Source organism: Pogonomyrmex barbatus, unplaced genomic scaffold, assembly GCF_055798465.1.
Source record: "Pogonomyrmex barbatus isolate J1 unplaced genomic scaffold, ASM5579846v1 scaffold9, whole genome shotgun sequence".
Classification (NCBI taxonomy): Eukaryota; Metazoa; Arthropoda; class Insecta; order Hymenoptera; family Formicidae; genus Pogonomyrmex; species Pogonomyrmex barbatus.
The window spans coordinates 2,410,030-2,431,348 of NW_028297193.1; the positions used below are offsets into that span (position 1 = coordinate 2,410,030).

At 34.1% G+C, this 21,319-nt stretch overlaps 1 protein-coding gene across 3 annotated transcripts in view; it reads right to left on the reverse strand.

Moving 5' to 3' along the window:
- The window catches only part of LOC105428798 (igLON family member 5), a 134,310-nt gene that overhangs the window by 27,951 nt on the left and 85,040 nt on the right, over positions 1-21,319 (reverse strand). For all 3 annotated transcript variants that reach the window (XM_089084674.1, XM_089084673.1, XM_089084675.1), the window contains 2 exons: positions 18,794-18,905; positions 5,328-5,467 (listed from right to left, as the gene is read on the reverse strand). In XM_089084674.1, coding sequence (XP_088940800.1) covers positions 5,328-5,467; positions 18,794-18,857 — 204 coding nt within the window. In that variant the 5' untranslated portion in view covers positions 18,858-18,905. The remainder of the gene's footprint in view (positions 1-5,327; positions 5,468-18,793; positions 18,906-21,319) is intronic.

Sequence of the window (21,319 nt, forward strand, 5' to 3'; positions counted from 1 at the left end):
ATATGGAAATAGAAACAGTATCTCTGACCAATGAAATTGAATAAAAAGTAATTCATATAACGTTCAACGTGAACTTTAGAAACTTATTAAGACTTTAAATGATTTATTCTGAATCAATAATATTTGAAGTGCAGAAATTTTGAAAAAGTATCAATATTTGAATATATATATATAGATAGATAAGAATATATTATTTAAAATCAGCTTATCTTAGAAATGCATTCAGATTATTTTAATTGCACGATAATTAATCAGCAATACGATTCGCATAATATGTTTTGCTTTTGCAATGGAACAAATAAATATCAAATTTAGTGCAAAAGTATTAGTTAAATGAAGATGGACACTTTCACGGGGATTTCATTGGGAGATATAAATTGACGTGTCGACAAATTGGCAAGAATTACGCTTAACTCGATTTGTCCGGTCTGTTCCGGATGTGGCGTTTGCATTAGAAAGCAGCCCTAGATTCCACTTGCACGTACTAATAGTCGGTGATGGGTCTGAAGCTTAAACTGTAATTATATCAGTGACTGTCGTTGCTATACGTAAAGCATGTTTCCATGTCCATGTGCAATTTATTTGCCGTTCTCATCCGTAATTAGATCATTTCTGGCTTAATAGTTTGACGAACGATGTAACACCGATGTAACACCGATATCCGACCGAAAGATGTCCAATGCGATTTAAGTGACATACATCGATGCGCTATTATACGATGCATTTGGCGTCGAGATTTGATATGTGACGTTCTAATCTGCTCGATTACGAACAATATTTGATTGTGAGACAGATATTTCCATATTACTTTTATAAACGTAATAATTTATACAGCCGTTCACGAAGTTAGAGTGAGAAAATCATTCGCATCGCGGAAAAGAGGCAACAATAAACTTTTCAAAAATTCCTTTTTTAAAAATGGATAAACAATCTCAACACTTGAATACTTAAAAGTTTAAAGCTTTTGCAATAGTTATTCTTTTATGTTTTTTCTCCTCTTCAGAGCATCTTTTATTAAATTAATTTCTTTTTATGAGTAATTTTTTAGAAAATCCTTAATGTATTTCAATTTTATATAAATTATATAAATTCAATAAAAATCATAAAAATTACTCATCTTTGTAAATTTATTAAGAAATTATTATTCAAAAATTCAAGAATGTTTGTTTATCAATATATTCAATATTTAAAAACTTGAATTTAAAATATGATTTTTTTTTTCAAAGCTTTATTACGGTGCCTTTTTTTATATTCTATAAAATTTTAATATCAGATATCCTGTTATCTAAAATAAAGTTTTTATTATATTTTTAATTCGTTTCAAATAATGAAAAGAATTCTCTTGAATTATTTTTGATATTAATTCTCTAATATTATTTAAAATTTTTATTATGTAACATATCGATTTATTATTAAAAAAATTATTTGTAAACTGATTTGTACCGTTTCTTTTGTTTCTCAAATATAAGAATTCTAAAAAACGAGTTAAAAAAATTCGTGTTTCAGAAAAATAAAAATACATATTTTTACTAAAACATTATAAATATAAACGAATGGTAGTCATTTTTTGTTTTCAAATTTTAATTTCCAAGTAATAATATAAATTTAATCCTGATATTTCATGTATTAAAATATCAAGATTAAACTTTATATTATTACTTGAAAATAAAAATTGGAAATAAAAAAATCATGTTATCCTTTTTATAAACTTTTTATTTTAAATTAGTTGTACTCTGAGGTTTAATATTATATTGTATTATACGGATACATTACACGATAATATGTGCAGTATAATATGACAGACATAATTCGTCAACCACGAGTGGACGCAGGACTTGTCACAGCAACGAACAGGAGCGGGCACTCAATTGGACGTATCCTGTGCCTGAATGGTAATGGTCAACGACAGGTCAAAGGCAACCCGCGATACCCTCTAGTTTAAAGGACAAAGGAAACGCAATTCTCTCATGCAATTTCCTCGCTGGCGCCGAATGAAGTGCTAGAATTTGGCACTTCAAAGACTGCAAGAGTGGCATTGTCATTCCAGTGGTATCTACTTTTCATTCCTTTCTTGTTAGCTTTTTGCCGTGCCCTATCGATCGCGCGGTCATACCACTTGGCTCTAGCACGTGAGACATAAATCAAGATTAGCGACATCACCTTTTCTTTTTTTTATTTTAATACAACAAACGGCACGACACGTACTCGCGATAATTATATAATGAAATTAATTTAGTTTTTTATATGATAACTTTGCAATTTTTATTAAAACATTAGTTTTACACTCGATTAGATCTGTTTGTTGAACGTTGCAGAACGTTGCTTCGCATGCTCTCGCATTATCCGCCAATTAATTTCGAAATGTTTTTTCGCAGACGTTACTCGAAATAAAATTTTCATAAAATTATCTCTTATTTCTTTATCCATTTAGTTTCCATCGCGCTGTGCTATTAAATTTTCTACCGATTAATACGTTTAAACACGTTTGTCGATGTTGGAAATTGGTAGGATATCGAAAGCAAAATGGGAGATGTTTCGTAATATCATCTTCCCTCTTGTGTATTATAATACACACATACACACACGCGGACAATGCGTAAAATGCAGATAAATGAAATGATAGAAATATAATTTCACGAGATTAATGGCAGATACATGAGCAATCAATTCAATCAAATCGTCCGATGTATAATCGGGCTTCATTTCTTGACAATTTAACACGTTTTAATTGAGAGTTATTACTTGGTTACGCGCGATCGCCGGCGAATTTCGATGCGGCGATCTCATTATTTTGTTGCGACGTGTGTATGATATCGAGCCCTTTCAGGCAAAATTGATTACCGCAACAATCTATCCTTGTCCGATGGATAAACGAGGGAGGGAGCGGCAGGGGTGAGAAAGAGAGAAGAGGGGAGGGGGAGGAAGAGGGCTACAGATTGCACGCGTATTCTCTTCAATCATTTCCTCTCGTCTACGGATAAACGATCGGCTCGATTTTTAACTTTCCAACAAATTCCGATCGTATTAATTGCTCCTGCGTTATTTCGCCGGAACAACGCCGTTGCATTCATCATTAGGGGGAAAGCAGAGGGAATTAATTCGGATCGTACCCCACTTTTTTTTCCCGCCGCAACCGCGATAGTTTGACGGCCTCTGACAAACGGCTAACCGCGCTGGATCGACATAGCTGTTGAGTTTACCGTGCAGACGGGTCTAATTGTGATTGGCCGGCAGTGGTCGCACTGACAATTACACGGCGACATTTCTGTTGACGCGCTGACGGTTATCATTAAATTCGCCCTCCCCCCTCTCTCTAATTGTCCGCGTTAGCAAACGGCGCGAGAAAAGAGATCGGGGGATGAATTGGGTCACATCATCCATTGACCGCCCAATCATACAGACCTCATGACGCAAATGACCTCCACGATGTTTCCGTGCAAAAATCTGTGTCGGAATATCACTATAAATATCATCGTGGTATATTTCGTATGTTACTTCTTATTATCGAGTTATGAGAAAAATATCGCGTTTGATCGCGGTTTTATGCTAAGCTATAATTTCACGTTTCGACTCGATTTTATCGCTGTTATTAATCAAACAACATTTTTGCACAAAGCTCCTAAGATTTCTCGTGGAATAATAACCGTGGCTATCAGCGAGGCCGCCAGCCACAGTCTAATCTTGTTCTTTCGTTTGTTGTATTATAAGCACAAATATTCCAATTAAGCCGCAAGCCCCGCGAACGGAATTTCCAAACGGAAATGCAAGATACATCGCGATTGTGCTAACATTGTTGCAAGCAGATGCAATAATGATAAAGGTAAAATGTTCGTGCCGCATTTTTATATTTCATCATTTTGCTTTGCTTTGATATTTCAAAATTTATGCTTCAAGTTTGCCATTGCCAACGTTTTATCAACGTTCTATATATATATATATATATATATATATATATATATATATATGGAGACTCACAAAGAAACCGTATTTTTTCCCTTAACTATAAATATTAAAATTTTATATAATAAAAATCGTTTATCCAGCATTAACAATTTTTGACCTGTAAAAAATCGAAGATTCAAGGACTTTGTCGAAATCTTCGTAGGAAATCTGATTCAATCAAGCTTGTGATTTCTACTAAATTGTTTCGTCAATATGCTTCACGTTGATGAAAATCTGCGGGATTTTTCGCTTGGTTTTTTTATAATCTTGTCCACATGGCAGAATATCGAAAATGAATATCGATCTTTCGAAGACCCTCATAATTCGCCGATCCCTCCTCAACATTATGCCGCCATTGTACTTCACATTGTGTGCATCGGTCTGATTCTCCTCAGCAGGTCATCGGGAGAATTGAGCAAGGGGGTAAAGTGGAAGAAAGGACCCTCCTTCAGCTGGCACGCAATTTCGCGGCATTAATGTTGCAAGAGAGTCAACCGCGAGCGGCCGGCGTGCCGAGAACTCTAGTTTTTCCTCTCAGCGGAAAAACCACTATGTACGTATTCGAAGAAAAACTGTTTCTAAGAAAAATAAAATTGCACGCAAAAATTTGTGCTTTCCACGAGGTACGACAGAAGTCAGCTAGTTTGTATTATTTTTAAATCTAGTATACATTTAGCAAAAAAATTTATAATTTTTTAATTATTGTATGTATTTAATTTAACAACTACAAATAATATTGCTTTTCTGTTAGTAAGAAATTACATAACATTTTTATTACACAATTACGTTTAAATTAGATATTTATTTTTTAATTAGAAATATTGCGTACGAATGAATAAAATTTTTACGTCCCATTACGTATAATATTCCGTAAATTATATCGAAAGCGGAAAACTTACGAAAATTTATTTATAAAATGTTAAATTTCCTGTTAAAAGTACGATAATATTTTTCTTCTTTGATGAATATTTTCTTTATAGAGAAACTGTAAACTTTTCGATTTAATAAAATCCAATATCCGACTATTGTCCACTATTTTTATTGGAAACTAGAATTTTTTAGATTATTTTTAGCGGAAATTGTTAAAATATCGCTTGTAATCGATACATTGCACAAAGCTGTTGTACTTTCAGGCACTTACGTGCACCGTGGGGTGCAACATGGCCTATGACATGGCTTAGGGTATAAATAGGGTATAAATAACATATATCGCATATAGTTCTGTATACATACATACGATATTACTGCACACAAGCCGAATTTCCTCCATGTATATCGCCTATAATGCTTGTGCATCATACGCAATGGCCGTCTACGCATGCTGTTCGGCGCGTGCATCCATATTAAACGTACATATTTGCGTATCGCCGGCTATGTGTACTTACTATTCCGGGACTGTTGGATTGGCAGGGCAGCAGGGCGTTTCCACCGGTTTGCGCTAAAATATCCTTGATGAATTTAGGCCTCGCACGGGGGTCAACTAGGTCGCTCTCCTTTGTCGATTGTCTGCGTTCAATTGCACCGTCTACAAAAATTCGGTAGAGAATTTTTACGTCATTGAAGAAGTACAGAGATCTACTTTTAAACTTTCACGATTGGTGCACTTAAAATCCAAGATTTTATAGATTAATCAGAAAGATTTGTTCAGATTTCGATGGTAGTTACGATAAATTAGATCGGGAGAAGAGGAAGAGAAAGAAGAAGAGAATCAATCTTCTTCGATCAAGTAATTCGTTTGTTAAACCTTTGGCAATTTCTTAATTCTCTTGTTTTACATTCATTAGTTGAGAATAACTGTCAAATCGCTTTTAGTTTTAACGAGCTACGAGTTTTAAAGATGATGGGTGGTCAATTGGACATTCGCTAACAAGAGTATTTTGGTAAAAGTTCACGCTGAGCTTACGGTTGAAAATAATTTTTGAAGTGGAGACGTCAAGAATATCGAGTGCTCTAATCATTTTTAAGAGTTTGGATATTACTTGTAAAAATTTATCGCTAATTTTACAAAGAATTAATCAGAAATAATTGAAGATGTTTAAGTTCTGTATCATAAAATATTAAGAAAATATTTGACCTGAATATAAATATATATATATATATATATATATGAATATATGCCCTGCATATAAAATAATTTTACTTTCCGAATTAAATTATAATTGTTATCATATAGATAACACGATCGTATATTGATCGATTGTAAAATACATCGGTACAAAGGATTAATATTTTTAACATTTCGCTCTGTCTCTACATTAATAATAATTGTTAATAATAAATTACAATGATATATGTCCATTATTATAATCAGCGGACATCTTTTCTCTATTGAATATTGCTTCAAATTTCATAACGGGAAATGATTATTATATGAAAGGATAATTATTGTAATTATTGCATTTAGTAATGTGCGCAAATAATAATAGGTTATTTTTAAGTAAGCTATAATAATTGAACTTGATTCATGCTATTTGAAGTTATAGTAATATTATTTGACGAATATAATTCAAATGCGAAACTCGAAATATAATATTAACATGTAAATACAATCTGGACGCGAGTATGCATGCATTTCACTAAAATTTCATTGTTAATGAATATGAATTAATGAGAATATGAATATCGCATAATTATATCGCGCATTTTTTCAGTTGTAGATTTTACATTACGACTTCTTTTTATAGCAAGAAACTGTACATTTTTAAGGCAATTTAAATTTGCACAGCAATGAAAGCTTTGCGTTTTAGTTCCATATCAAAGGGCTTTCGCGAAAAAAAATTATGTTTTAAGGATATTAAAGGATTTTGGACGGAACTTTATTCTCCATTAAATGCGAATTAAATCTCGCCTTAACAAATTTAACGCGTGGCTTAATCGCCACGAGCGTTGGAAACGTTTAGCGTTGGAAAAATTACCATTAAGCGGATTAAAATTTAAACCGCAGTCGAACGACTCGCTCATGCTTTGCTCGATGTCAGACGTCGCTAACGTCTATATTTACCTCTTCATTATTGTAAGAAGTCATCGGAGTAGTCAGCGCGCACGTGTTTGAACTAAATCGCAGAGGTTCTGGCTTTCCCTCTGGCATTTACACCTACATTCAATATAGACCGAGGATATTGGAGATTACGTTACCCATACATGTGTATGATTAGTTCAGATTAGAGTCGACCGAATCGGTAATGGTTGCATCGCTTATTGCGTAAATCCATTCGATTGCGTGCGGCTCGACTCGGATTCGCATTCATGTGCGCGCAACAAACAATGAATAAAGAGACGGAAGGAAATTACATCTACGCCGCTCACAGCAATCTCAACGTTATAATCCGTTGTAATGGCGTATTAAAATGCCGGGCAAACGGTCATCCCTACGCCGCCATGATATCGGATATGCGTCATCGATCGAATATTTATAATGGGTATTTATAACGAGTGCGATATCTCGTTACATTGCGAGAGTAATATCGTGGCATTATGAGCATAAAGCATGTATCAAATATCGGTTTACGTCGTTGATATCGAGGATGTTGATGATGATGTTGATGAGGAAATTGCTGAAATGTATATCATTGTATATCGAATGTTACATATCTACACTTGCAAAATTCATGTAACAATTCTGTCGATCATAGTCTATAGACCATAGTCTAGATCATACGTAGATCGCAAAAATAAAATCCATAGAGACGAAACAATCGTTACAATCCTTATGAAGTAAACAACTTGTTTATTAAGCGTTAAAAGAGAGGTGGTGAATAATTAAATATCCGAAGAATTTGGCAATTCATCTTGTTCATCGAATGTGAAACTGTCAAAGAGACTTTAAAAAAAGGCATCTGCATCGTATTTGAAGGAGAACGTTGAGCATCCCTTCGTCCACATCTTGTCTCCTTTGGAAGATGATCTGTCGCTATCTTGTCGATATCTATCTCGTTCGGTCCAATAACTTCCTGCTTAGTCGAGCCGACTGTAATACGCGAACGCGTCGGGGTGCGAATGGAATCGAATGAGCGCGAAAATGAATCGGCGAAAATCTGCGGATCGCAAGCCTCCCTTCCCCCCCTCCTCCCCCCCGTTTCGTCCGAGCTAAAGCTCCTCCGTCGTGAATCGATTTTTCGCGTTTGCCTTCCGGCGTTCGCCGTTTTGCCGCTTTTCCGCGGTCGCGTTCGGTCCGGTGACAACGCGGAAATTCGATCGATCTTGTCTCGAGATTTGGATCGCTTCCCAAAGACAACAACGTGACGTATGCGTCGGTCCCACGAGAAATTCGCGCGGGCTTGTCTTGGCCGTTGGCTTCCGGGCTGGTTATCGAGAGTCTACGAGATAACGTAGGTCTACGTGCAACAACTTTGCGCCACAGTGCCACACATCGTAAATCGAATTGGGTCGGTCGGAGGAAAATATTATACGCCATTGATATGGGGGTTGCCGTTGACGCCGCTGCCGCGCAGCCAAACGGATCGAGATATTCGCGTCGAGCGTCGGCGCTAGATGGAATTTTTATGACCGAATGTGTTAAAAATATTATCGCGCCGTGAGATAGGCAGTTTTTTCCCCCATGAAAAGCGTCGGCGGGCTCATTCGGAATGTATTGGACAATGCCTACGACCGCGGCAGCGTGCTATATGTACGTTGCAGTGATAGAGTATTCCGAAAATGTTATTTCACCGATTGCGGAATAGCGTAGGAGACGAGACGAGCTTGGGGATAAATCGTCTTTTGTGATGTATTTCTCGCACGGTCGGATTTGAAGGGAGGAAAGAACGGGTGACGGCTCTGGATCTATCCTTAATAAATTTAATAAGATTTTCTATTGCGCATATTGCAAAATTAATTTAAACTTGTCCCTTTTATTAACAAACACGTTCTTTGACTGATAATTACTGATATGAGTTCACATAAATCCAGTCCATATGGACAGAAATAATTTTTGATCGTCGTTTTAAAAAAAAAAAAGAATGCAATATGGCGCGATACGAGCGGCATTCTGATATAACGTAATTACTCTCTTGTGCGTAATTTGCGAAGTGTACCACGAATGTAGAATACCTGATGCTATTGGAAATTGCCGTGTCGAGCGCTACGTGTTGAGAAAGTACGAAGCGCTTTTAGATATACACGCTGCATTACATCGCCGTTGCGCTTATGCATATGCAGAAACGATAATATGACAGCCCGACGTATTTCGCTGTATATATTCTCTTCTACGAGATTATCAGCTTTCTGGTACACGAGCGTGTCGAAACTTCCCTTGTCGACCGTGTCCGTGTGTCTAAAACTTCGAAACGTGTCATAAATCGAAATATATCATGCGAAAATGTTGCAGGGAATATCAACGATAATAGCATGGATCAAGAGATTTTCATAGATTAAGAGATATTGTAAATATACGAAGGTTTCAGCGTCATAAGCTGCTTTCTCAGAAATCATTAGTGATGACGATAAAATCTTTCTTTGAGTCAAAACTTGTTGGGGGTTTCTTTTATGGGACGAGAAATGGAACATCACCTTTCTTTTATGGTTTTAAATATTAATTGCCATAATTTTGAAAGGAATACGTCAGTTCTAACAATTATTATTATATTATTTAAAATCCAAAAATAGGAGAAAATAAATGTGAATATGTTTTTTTCCTTTTTTTATTTCGTTGATATTATTAAGTTTAATATTTTTTTACATATGTATTGTAATTATATCAATATGCATATAGAAATAAAAAGTATTATTTTTATTTATTTATTACTATCTGGATTGTTATTAAAAAAAAAGAAATAAAACATTTTGATGATAAAAATGTTTTATATGTAAAATATCAAGATATTCTTTTGTATCTGCTGCAATTTGGTGATAACATATTTTTTATCTGCGCACGTCCAACAAATATCATAAATCATAAATTTGTTCTTTTAGTAGATATTTCTATTATCCGTTCTATTATCCGAGACATTTGCATTCGGAAATTGTCGCATAATCTTTATGATAACTCCAGATCTAGGTTCGAGCTCCGGAATACGTGACGTATTTTACGCTTCGCGTATGTATCAAATTGACGAGGTTGTGCCATGATATAGAACGACAGATTATTACACGGATTCTGATGTCACAGGTGTTGCTTCTGGTTGCTTGTCAACAGGTTTGCGTCGTCTGACTCTGTATGTGGTCAACATCACTAGTGAAGCGTGTATATGAACATGAAAAGCGATATGCCCTAGATACGATTATTGCAAGTGATGTTCACTTTTTATTATTCAATTATATAATAATTTATCAAATTAATAAAGTAAATTATTATCAAATAATATAATTAATATATTATTAATACGTAAAGAAATATACTTTCTTTTTTATATTTTTCTGAAACTAGTTTCACTCTAACAATTCCATTACATGAAACATTCTCTTCTATTTTTGTTTTTTTTGAAATATATATTTTGTATATGATATTTATATAAAAGTAATAGTGTTGAAAATAAATTAAAAATAAAAGTAAAATTTTTATCAATTTTTTTAATAAATGAAAAAGCGACGATACGAGAATTCGAGTTTTAGTCTAATAATAAAATTTGTCATTCATTATTGTATTATATAAATTGTGAATTTCAGAAATATTTCGTGCGGATATTTCTATTCTAAATACATAATGCTATTGTTAATTTTACTCATAAAATCCATTTTTATTTTTGATATTTTAAAATTCTCGTTTGTGATTCTTTTATTGTTAATGTACAAATTTTCTGAGATTATTGTCACATTATTTAGCAAAATCCGTGAATATATTTTCAAACTTTTTCTTTTGAATAATCTGTGACACATCAAGGTGATAAGTAAATTATCATCGTTTGCAATCCTAAAATCCTAATTTTAAAACGATTGTTTCTCTCGTAGTGACAGATTAACAATAGAAGCGTAAAATTTTAAAGAGCAAGCAAAGAGAAACGCAATCTAAGACAGTTGTAATCGTAATATAGTAGCACAGCAGTTGAAGTGATATGACATTGTCAAAGAAGGAAGACAATCTTCTCGTGGCTCGCACATGCACGGCGAATCTTAAATTCCAAACCCACCGCAATAATCCCTTGTCTCCTTCCTCCCCGCCTCTTATCTCTGCATATCCAAGCGAATGACTAGCGTAATTGCTGACGACCCAGTTGCAAGCGACGCCGGGGGTTGCATTTCGAATACGACAGCGAACAGGGGGGGGGGGGGAGGGGGGGTGGAGTGTACGGGTGAAGGGCTAGGGCTGGGTTACGTTACGCGTCAAGATTCCGTCTCGCGATTCCGTATCGGGCGATTAATCATCCGCTTGCGCTTTAATTACGATCGCCGGTGCTTTACACGTGGCGACGTGGGATACGCGCGAATAATCGCACGAAGTTACTTGTCGGGCTTGCGAGCAATTCCCAGGCAAACGTGGATGTGCATTGTGTGCATTTTACGTAGATAGCCCAACTCGTGGAATTCGCCTCGCGCGAATATTTAAATCGCAAACGTAAATGTTGGACGGTTAAACGGCTGTTGAGAGATTAAACATTAATACAAATAATAAAATTATTATTAGCTTACACGTAGTAGTAAGAAGATTATTACTTAAGAAGATTATTACTCGCAGCACGGAACGTTTCAGCAATATTGCAGCAATATTCGCAATATTTTTGGTATATTGCAGAAATGTTGTAAATTCGCTGGAATATACTCTGTGTTGTATGGATAAGCATATACATTATCTTAATGCATAATATGTGCGTGCAGTAAATTACAAAATTAATGGGATCGAGCTTAAAAAGGTAAGATCTGATCTGCTATTAAACGCTTTGCACAAACGATCTCGTATGTATTAATACATCTGCGCAAACGATCGCGGATGTATTAATGGTTATTGCTCGATTGATCAACTTCAGCGGCTAAAGTTGCCCACTATTCACGATAGAACGGACACGATCGATAGCGAAAGGGCTTTGACCACCATCGCACAAAGGTCTTGTCGTGTGTGCATGAGAAAGCCGTTAACGTAAAGGTCTATTTAGAGCGATTTTTAATACGATCCTTAATACTGTCAAAGTATATACGTTTTACGTATCATGCTCATATACAGATTGCTAATTAGGATATAATAACATTTCGGATAAATCACTAATTTGTCAGACATTTATCCAACTGTTCTTTCTTTTAAATTTAGCAGAAATTTAGGATATCTTGGTATCTTTTCTTAAATTGCCCAAATTCGAAATCTACTTATTGTGTGTGGTACTTTGTGTGTGTGTGTGTGTGTGTGTGTGTGTGTGTGTGTGTGTGTGTGTGTGGTGCGCGCGCGCGTGCGCACACACGCACATATACATATCGGCATTAAATGTCTATAATGTCTTAGAATTATTAGACATTTTTAGAATTAGACTTTACTTCTATTTAATAATTTTGATTATTTTAATATCTTTCTCATCAGTTATTTCGTTACATCTTATATTTTGCACATTTTATTAAATGCACAATGTATATTTTTGTGACATATATTTGTAATAATACAGAATACTGTATTTTGCAGTTATAAAGATAATTGAACGGAGAAAACGGTACGAATATAATACTACAATTTGTGCGATAAAATCCCAATATCGAGTTGTTGTCCAGAAGATAATATTCATGTTTATCCATATTTCCAAGTTGAAATATCTCTCTAGAAAGTTCATGCGAAATTTTATCCGACGAATAAAATTACACCTGCGAAATTCATCAGAGTGAAAGTTTCGTCAGAGAACACGTATTCGCTGTAACGATAAATTGACGTTCAAATATCGGTTCATACCGATATATGTAACAGAACACAGATGCTGTACTCTGTTTAGCAGGTTCAGAATGCCAGAGGCATTCGTTCGCAAAAAATTTTTCGCATCGACCGTCGCTCAGTTTACGCTTATCAAATTATTATTCGGTGATTAAGGTAAATCGGGTAAAATTTAAAATCTATTTTAAATCTATTATTCGTTATATATGGCGATTATATAGCGTTTTAAGATACACCATGTATTTATACAAGATTGTCGATATTGTCTAAAGAATTTCTACTTTCTAATAATAAATTAAAGGATAATCTAAATTAGCGCATAAATATAAAATATGAATTAAATTAATACATATTTAATTATTTAATATTAATAAAAAAATGTGCTTATTTAATAAAAATACTTATATTTTTTCTTTCTCTTTTTCTTTTGTATTTCCATTCTTATGTAATAAATCATATTTTACTATTTCACATATATATAACCTAGAGTATTGAGTAATTACATTTAAATATATTAATTAGTCTTAGCACTCAATTACGTCGATAGAAGTTATTATTGTTTATAGCGTTAACGCGGTATTGGAAACAAATATATTTCTGTATCAAATAAATACGCGGGTAGGTTGGAACACGCGATTTCGATGCAATCAAAACACCGTGATGCTATTTTAAATTGCGCCGCGATTAAAAGGTTGCGACGACGGGATTCGATATTCGTTTTCTCCCATCCTCTCTGGCTTCTCTTACAATATATTTGCAATTAGCGGGATATTAAATTCTCGGACATCGCTATACGGCCTCGGTTCGCATGTCTGCCCAGTTTCGTAGAGCACGTGCCTTGTTTACACGCGAATGTAATACGGAGATCAATATTATTTAATTTCCGGATATTCTAATGTTATATCTAATTTCTCTTTTTCCTTTCGTCTAATATCAATGCGCATGGCCATATACATTAATGTGAAACTCATTTCATTAGATTTCAATAGAAAATTTTATTCAAACTCACACATATCCCTATTAACTAATGATGTAAAGATTAAAATTAGAAAAGCTTAAAATCTCGACAAAAATTCAAAATTCTTAAGAGTTTAAAATGAATTTGATATTCAAAAAAATTTTAAACATCTCTGAGATGTAACAATTAAAATGTATTCTCGCGTACAATTCCTTCTATATATATATATCCCATATATTCAGATCTTATCTTAAATATGTAACATATTAGAGAAAACAACTGGCCAGACAGTTTATTATTTAATACACTACATGGAGAGTTAACATTTAGGAAAAGTTCAATGCTGAAAATATATTCCTTCTTTTATCGAACTATTTCAATATACACGTAAGTGTGATTGTAGTCTATAACATTTTAAAAATTATTCGATTAATAAAAATTAAAACATTCTACTTATTTTGTTTTTCGACGATAATTATAATTCGACGAATAAAGTATCAAACATAAAAAAATAAAATTATAAATTTCTGTAGTAAATTTCAACATTATAATTTACTTTAACATTATAATTATAAATTAATATAAATATCAATAATTTAGTATTTAATAAATATCAATAATTTAATCTTTAATAAAAACTGAATTTTAATAAATAATATTTATTTAAGTATTCACCATATGTGCCATGTACTAAATCAATAATAAATATTGGAATGGGCTTATTTTAATATTTACGGTAAGTTATTAAATTAAATCAGTTGTGCGTTTCGTTCAAGAAGCAATTTTTCATTTAACAATAAAATTTTATAATTTTATAAAACATATATCATAAAAACATATTATGTTAGGCATAATATGTTATAAATAAAGAATCTTAAATTCATCGTTATTCATCATGATTATTCAAATTTTATTATCAAAATTTGAGTAATCGTCTCGAAACTTTTTCATAAAATTCTCGTCGCGGCTTTCTTTTTAATCAGCGAAACCTATTATCGACTGCAACCACTCATATGAAAAAAACTGCTACGTGCTCTACTATAATTAATTTCTGTCAGTTCCTGTTTCTATTAAGTTGGTACCCTCATCATTGCAAATTGATTTCATACTCATAAAAAAATTTAGTATTATTTACTATTTATGTGCTAATTTGTTGCTCTCGCCGTTTATCAAAAAATCGTGTCCATGACAGGCTAGCTTCCTATTAAACTGAACTCACATAATAAAAAAAAAAATATATATAAGTGTACACAAAAAATATATATATATATATATATATATATATATATATATATATCAGAATTTGTTGCTACTTTATTGCTCTGTCATAGCGCAAAAACGTGTCAGAAATTTAATGTTTTTACAAAATAATATTACCTATATAGAGTACCACACAATCAAATCTACATGTACGAAATACAAAAGAATCGAAAATGGAGCAACTAATTAGCAAAAAAAAAAATAGCACTACAAAAATATGTATTCATTTTTTAATTTCCTGTTTTTTTTTTTCTTTATGGCTGCGTTAACTTTATAACAATATGGATGTTTCTTGATGAATAAAAGTGCGTGTATTGTGAACAATGATGTGCTAATATTCTTTTGGTAAAACTGATAGTAGAATATATTCGGTCTCGCAGGGCTGACTGCAAACTAAGTTTACTCGTCATTACCGCACTGGCTATACTGCAGTTAAAGCAACGACAGCAGTTTCGTTTACTCGTGCACACTTCCGCTGCTTCCACCTTGTCGGAAATGATGCTTTTACGTTTCCCTTATTTCGTGATGCAACGATTTTATTAGCTGCAGCTCTTGACGTTGCTCTCGATAGTTAACGAAAGATGTCGAATCACCTTGCATGTTCACTTTTTAGACGATTTTACGATGGACATTTAATTATTATTATGATAAACAAGAAAATATAACAGTCCTAGATTTTAAAACATTTTGTTATTTCTTTTCGTACTTTTTCATTTTTAATGCTATAATGTTTTATACTTATATAATATCTATATTTTTCAGAATTACTTTTAGAGTTGGGAAAACAGAACTATGGAAAAACAGAAAAAAGCTTTTAATTAAAATGATATAAATTATTTGAGAAAAATATTTTATATGGCTTCATATGGTGATTTTAGCTGTAATACTATTCGTCTAAAAATAAAATAGAATGAATTATTTTGAATAAATGTATGTCTATGTGTTGCTTTTTATATAATATAATATTATATAATATAATATAAAATATAATATAATATTTATATATATTTATATATCTTCCTACTTTTATAATTTTCTTCAACTTATTTATAGATATAAGATTTTATTGACAACTGTCAGTAAAATTAAAGTGTAAATTTAAAACATTACATTTTAATTGCACATTGTACATTTTATGAAATGCTATTTTGTTTTAGAATATATTTAAATATCCAATTTTAAAGATTTTTTTTCTTTTTAATTTATTTTTCAAAGACAAGATAGCACGACATCTTGACAGATCTTTTTATAGCAGATAATCTTAACAAAGTTTAAGTTTCTTTTAAACTAACGGAAAAGCGTGAGTGAATGATATGCATACCATTTGATTTACACGTGATTGAGAGTGTACGTGAGCTAATGTGAGCTTGTAAGGGGGCATGGCAAGATCCGGAAATACCACCGAGGGATATGACCTACTAAAAAATGGACGTTCCCAGAGAATACCGTACACATGGGGCGTTACGATTTCAGACGTCGACGTCTGAAATGAGGCGCACGCTGTACCGGAATTTTGCAGTTCCATCACATCCCTTTCACCCCCGCGGGTTCTCTCTCCCCCCTCTCTCTTTCCCCTATCCCTTCACACTTGGGGGGAATTGCATCTACGGATGCAGTAAGTTGCGTTGCAACTCTTCTCTTGTATATCTCTTCGGCTACCACTGTTGCAGCATCATGCATTATCATGATAAGGACCGGACTGTATCCCATTGGGATTTCGAGTGATTTTGACGCGCGAGAAGTGAAGCCTCTACGGCATTGGGGATCGATTTGTTTCGACACAACGATCGACAATTTTTCTTATCGAGCCAGTGAAGTTCTTCGTGAAAAGTGCAAAACGTTTCATACTAAATTAAATGGCACGGAATGTTCGAGCTCCTACGATGTGATTGAATATTAATGCGGTGACAGCCGAATATTATAAAACTAACCGATTTGGAATTCATGCTATTCATATATTAAAATGCATTTAATATGGGATCGGTGATATTAGCGTCGATGGTACGCGTCGATCCTCCACGCGGTAATAATTACGTCAAACTTTTTGCGACATTTATATAAAATATCTCGCTACTATTAAAGACGTCAGGCATGATATACATTTACGGCATGCTGTTTGACTAACAGCGTATCCGGAATCTCGTCGGACAAACGACCTCGGGTATACTCCAAGATTTGTATCTCCGTCTTATGCAAGCTCCAGGATCTTCGCACCGTAAATTAACTACCAACGCTCTTCCAGCTAAAAGCGTTTGTTTTCGTTGCGGTTTTCATACAGGGTGTACTCACGAAAACGTGCGCTAAGGCGCGCGCCAAAGTTTCGTTTTGGATTCGGTGGGCGGCGATAAATCCGCGTTAACGTAAGCGAGGCAATGTAATATAGCGTGCGAGTCGCGGCACGCTATTTGGCATTTCCGTTTTCATTCGCGCCCGATGAACTGTGCGATACACGAAGAATAATAAAATAGACGGAGCCGACATTTTCACGGTTTAACGCGTATAATTCGACTACTGGTCGTATGCTCGCGAAACTTTTGCCTCACGGTCCGCTGGATTCCGAGCGCGGAGCGCGCGGGAATAATGCAAAATTTCACGATGAATCGATAAGAGTACTAACTTCAGCTACCTTTATAATATTTTAACGTCCAAGTCAATAGTTTCAGAAATATATTATGCGCGAATGATATAAAATGTATATATTTGAAAATACTTTCGGTATCTCTGCATTTTCATTTGTATCATATTCTTTGTAGACAAGAAGATAGAAATGTATTTTATATACACACACACGAGCTTTGATTTCCTGTTCGATAAATGATACGAAACGCAGAAAAAAAAAGAGTTAAAAACTGTGGCAATAAATTCTGTAACAAATATTCGTACTTGTAATATTGTACTTTACAATTGCGCTATTAATTTACCAAGATATGTATCTGCCTCTCTTTCCTCTCATTAAAATAAACGTTATCGGGAATATCGGGAATATTTATGGTATGTCAATTACTCTGTCGAGCGGTGATAAAGCGGGAAAATGATACGCCTGTCGATATTCTTTGTTTTTCCCACTCTCCCCGTTTATCTTTCTACCTTCTTCCTTCCCCTCGTCCCTTGTTCTAGCTATTAACCGTTATCGAGACGATTCTTATCACATGAGAGAGGAACTCGTTAGCGCACGAAGATCATAAATCGTGGATAGGAAACAACGAAGTTCCGTTCGGCTTCCACGAATACGAGAGGGTTGCCTAAATTCCCTATCGGAAGCATCTCGATAGTTATCAAGGATCATTTGATATCATTCACATTCTCCATTAATATCCTCACAGATATTACACGTAAATGGTTGTCTGTGTAAATAGAAAGATTATTAAAAGTTATTTTTAAGCCGGAGCACTAAGTTGTACTTTTTCACTCTTACAGTTATTAAAAAAAAAAAAAAGAAAGAAAAAAAGAAAGAAAAAGAAAAAGATAATATCGCAAGGAGTCTTCTATAATTACATATCCATAAAGTGAAACAATTATTGGTAATTATAGCAATATTATTAGTAATTATAGCAATATTAAAAATACCACGAGGGAATATTTTACACATTATTCGCGAGTTTAAAAAGTGTAACGTTCATTATACTTATCGATCCTTGTCACATTGCCAGCTGTCGAGCAGAGTGAACGAGGACGATCGTTAATCACAGTAATTTGTTTAACATGTCAATTGATTATCGATTAAAGTCAACCAAATGCCTTTCTAAGGAGATATCTGAAAGCATGGATCGCATCGACATGGCCATCAGCGCTCGCATTTAGCGCTGTCGTTGCATTCTTCCGGCGAGCGGACATTGAAGAGGAGCATCGCTTACCGATCGGCTGTATCAGGTAGCGCAGCGATGCCAGTAATGGCAGGATCAATAGAAACGGGGCCATGACGGCTTCGATTCAGACGTCCATCTCGCGTTCATTCACGAGGCCGGTCTGTAACAGAAAAAAGCGCATGCAACCGTATTAAATAGCCCGCTGCAGTCTTCCCAGCGCTGAAATGCACCGCAATGGGCTCTTCATGTCGCGGAAATTACCGTTCATTATTTCGATAATCGATCAAGTATCGTCCCGAACGAACGAATCGATTCATCCGTTCCCATTTTGCGCCAGCGGTAAGGATCTGCCTTTCATCCTTTATACATCCTCCCTTCCGAGGCATTTATTTTGTGCATTTTTGTTGTGTCATTTTGCAGACACAAAGTGACACAAAAACCTCCTTATCCATTAAAGATGAATTTATCGTCTTTAATTTCAGAAATTTCCAAACTGATACAAAATGTATATTAATTTCAATTTTTTTTATCATGTTATTTTTAAAATATATTCAACGTAATAATATATAATGTGAAATAATCATGAGTACTGTGTAATCTTAATTTGTATAATTTTTATTGTTGTAAAATATATATTAGATTTTCCTTGTAAATTTTTGTTCTAATATCTTCACGATGTAATATTTAAAATTTTTCTCGATTTAACTATCGAGACAACAATATGACTCGATCTTATTAATGATCTACGTATTTATATTTAGCAGGCAAATATTTTCGACTTTATGCACTTATGCTCGTACATTTGATATTTATCAAACTTTTACAATAATTATTTTTATAGTTTGCAGTTATTTCCTATTTAAAGAGACATTATAAATAAACTGACTATTATCAAGGTTTCTCTTTCGTAAGTTAATTTCTCGTACGGTCCATAGTTGTTCTGATCTATTGCTTTTTACTCTCACAGCGTTATTTGCCGAGAAGGCATTCACGCACGGTGAACTTTTCCACAACTGAACTATGCAAACTCTCGTAAAACTAACAGTTTTTAATAGTACCTTGTTGGCAATAGCGAAATACGAGATAGCAGCTAACTCGCAATGCACTTGACTGTGCTGCACTCGAAGCGGCCCGGGCTTTCTAATGTGGATCATGTTCGTCATTATTAGCTCAAAGGAGAAGAGGGCTACCGCGGAAGAGAGAACAAAAAAGGTGAATGAGGAGAATAATGGAGGCAAAGAGCTTTCTAAGCCTCGACGTGACCATGGGCTACGTATGCCTTTGTCAGAATTATGGTTGATACGCATCACTGCGGCGTCGATTGCAGTTATATGAATGATGGTATCAAGTCGATATATATATCAATAATTTTGATTCAATTTAACGTGCTGCCACGTTTATTCTGACGAATCGCGTTGGTATCCAAATGGAAGTACTTTGGTTTCGAAATTTCACACCGATATATGTCGGGACGATAGATAACCGATTGCGTAACGTAATACGATCCACGTGTCGATACCATCAATGACACTATCAAATGAGTCAAAGTAATAAATGAAAACTTCAATGTTATCGATATATCAATTTGCATTTTTGCTGCATGATGACTAATTAATTAAACGTACAAAATTTTGACAAAATGTTCGGAACGCAATCGCACGCACGCACGACTTTTCTTCAATTTAATACTACAAAGAATCAATTATCTATTGTTAATCTAATAAAAATATATTATAATAAAATCTAATAAAAATTTTAAAATTAGCAAAGTAACAAATAAAATCGCACAAAAAGCGTTCATCAATTTTCTAGCTTTTCAATTTATTCGTTACTGAAATGAAAGATGATTGATAAAAGCATATTGTTCTTCCCTTCTATTTATATATTACATTACATTGTAAAAATTTCTCTAATGCCGCACAATATGGGACGCGGTTATTAGAGATATTCATTTTGATATTGTAATAATATCAAAATTATCGTAGCGTAAATACAAAAAAAAAAAAAAAAAATCAATCGTTCCAAATATCATACTGATGAAGAAATTCATTCGTATCCTCTTTATCTATTATATAAATTTGTCGTGATCAATCTGATGTTACATTTCTTATCCCTAAATACACGTTGTAACCTCGTAACCTTGTAACACTCGTGTACCGTTGATCGCGGAACGCCACCCCGTTAACAGATATACGACAAATACGTTCCCGTGTCACGGACGTTGATCGACATCGACGAGGTACCGACAATGTTAATCTGTCTCGTTGGAGGGCTGTGCCCACACCCCTGTCCGTTCCCATGTTGTTCGCATCAGTTGTGCCGGAAGTAACTTTCGTGTACTCTGATGAAAGGGACATTCAGGTTACGAGTAAATTTTTAACGAGGATACTTATGCATTCTTTAAGTTTGAGTTTATATACACTCGAGTAATTATTAAATATTACTTAGTATGAAACATAATTTTTTATTGACCTTAACTGACCTATTACCTATAATCAAGATTAAGGTAATTTTGATATTATTTCTTTAATTAAAATATCCCTTTACTTTATATGAAAATAAAGTGATATTAAA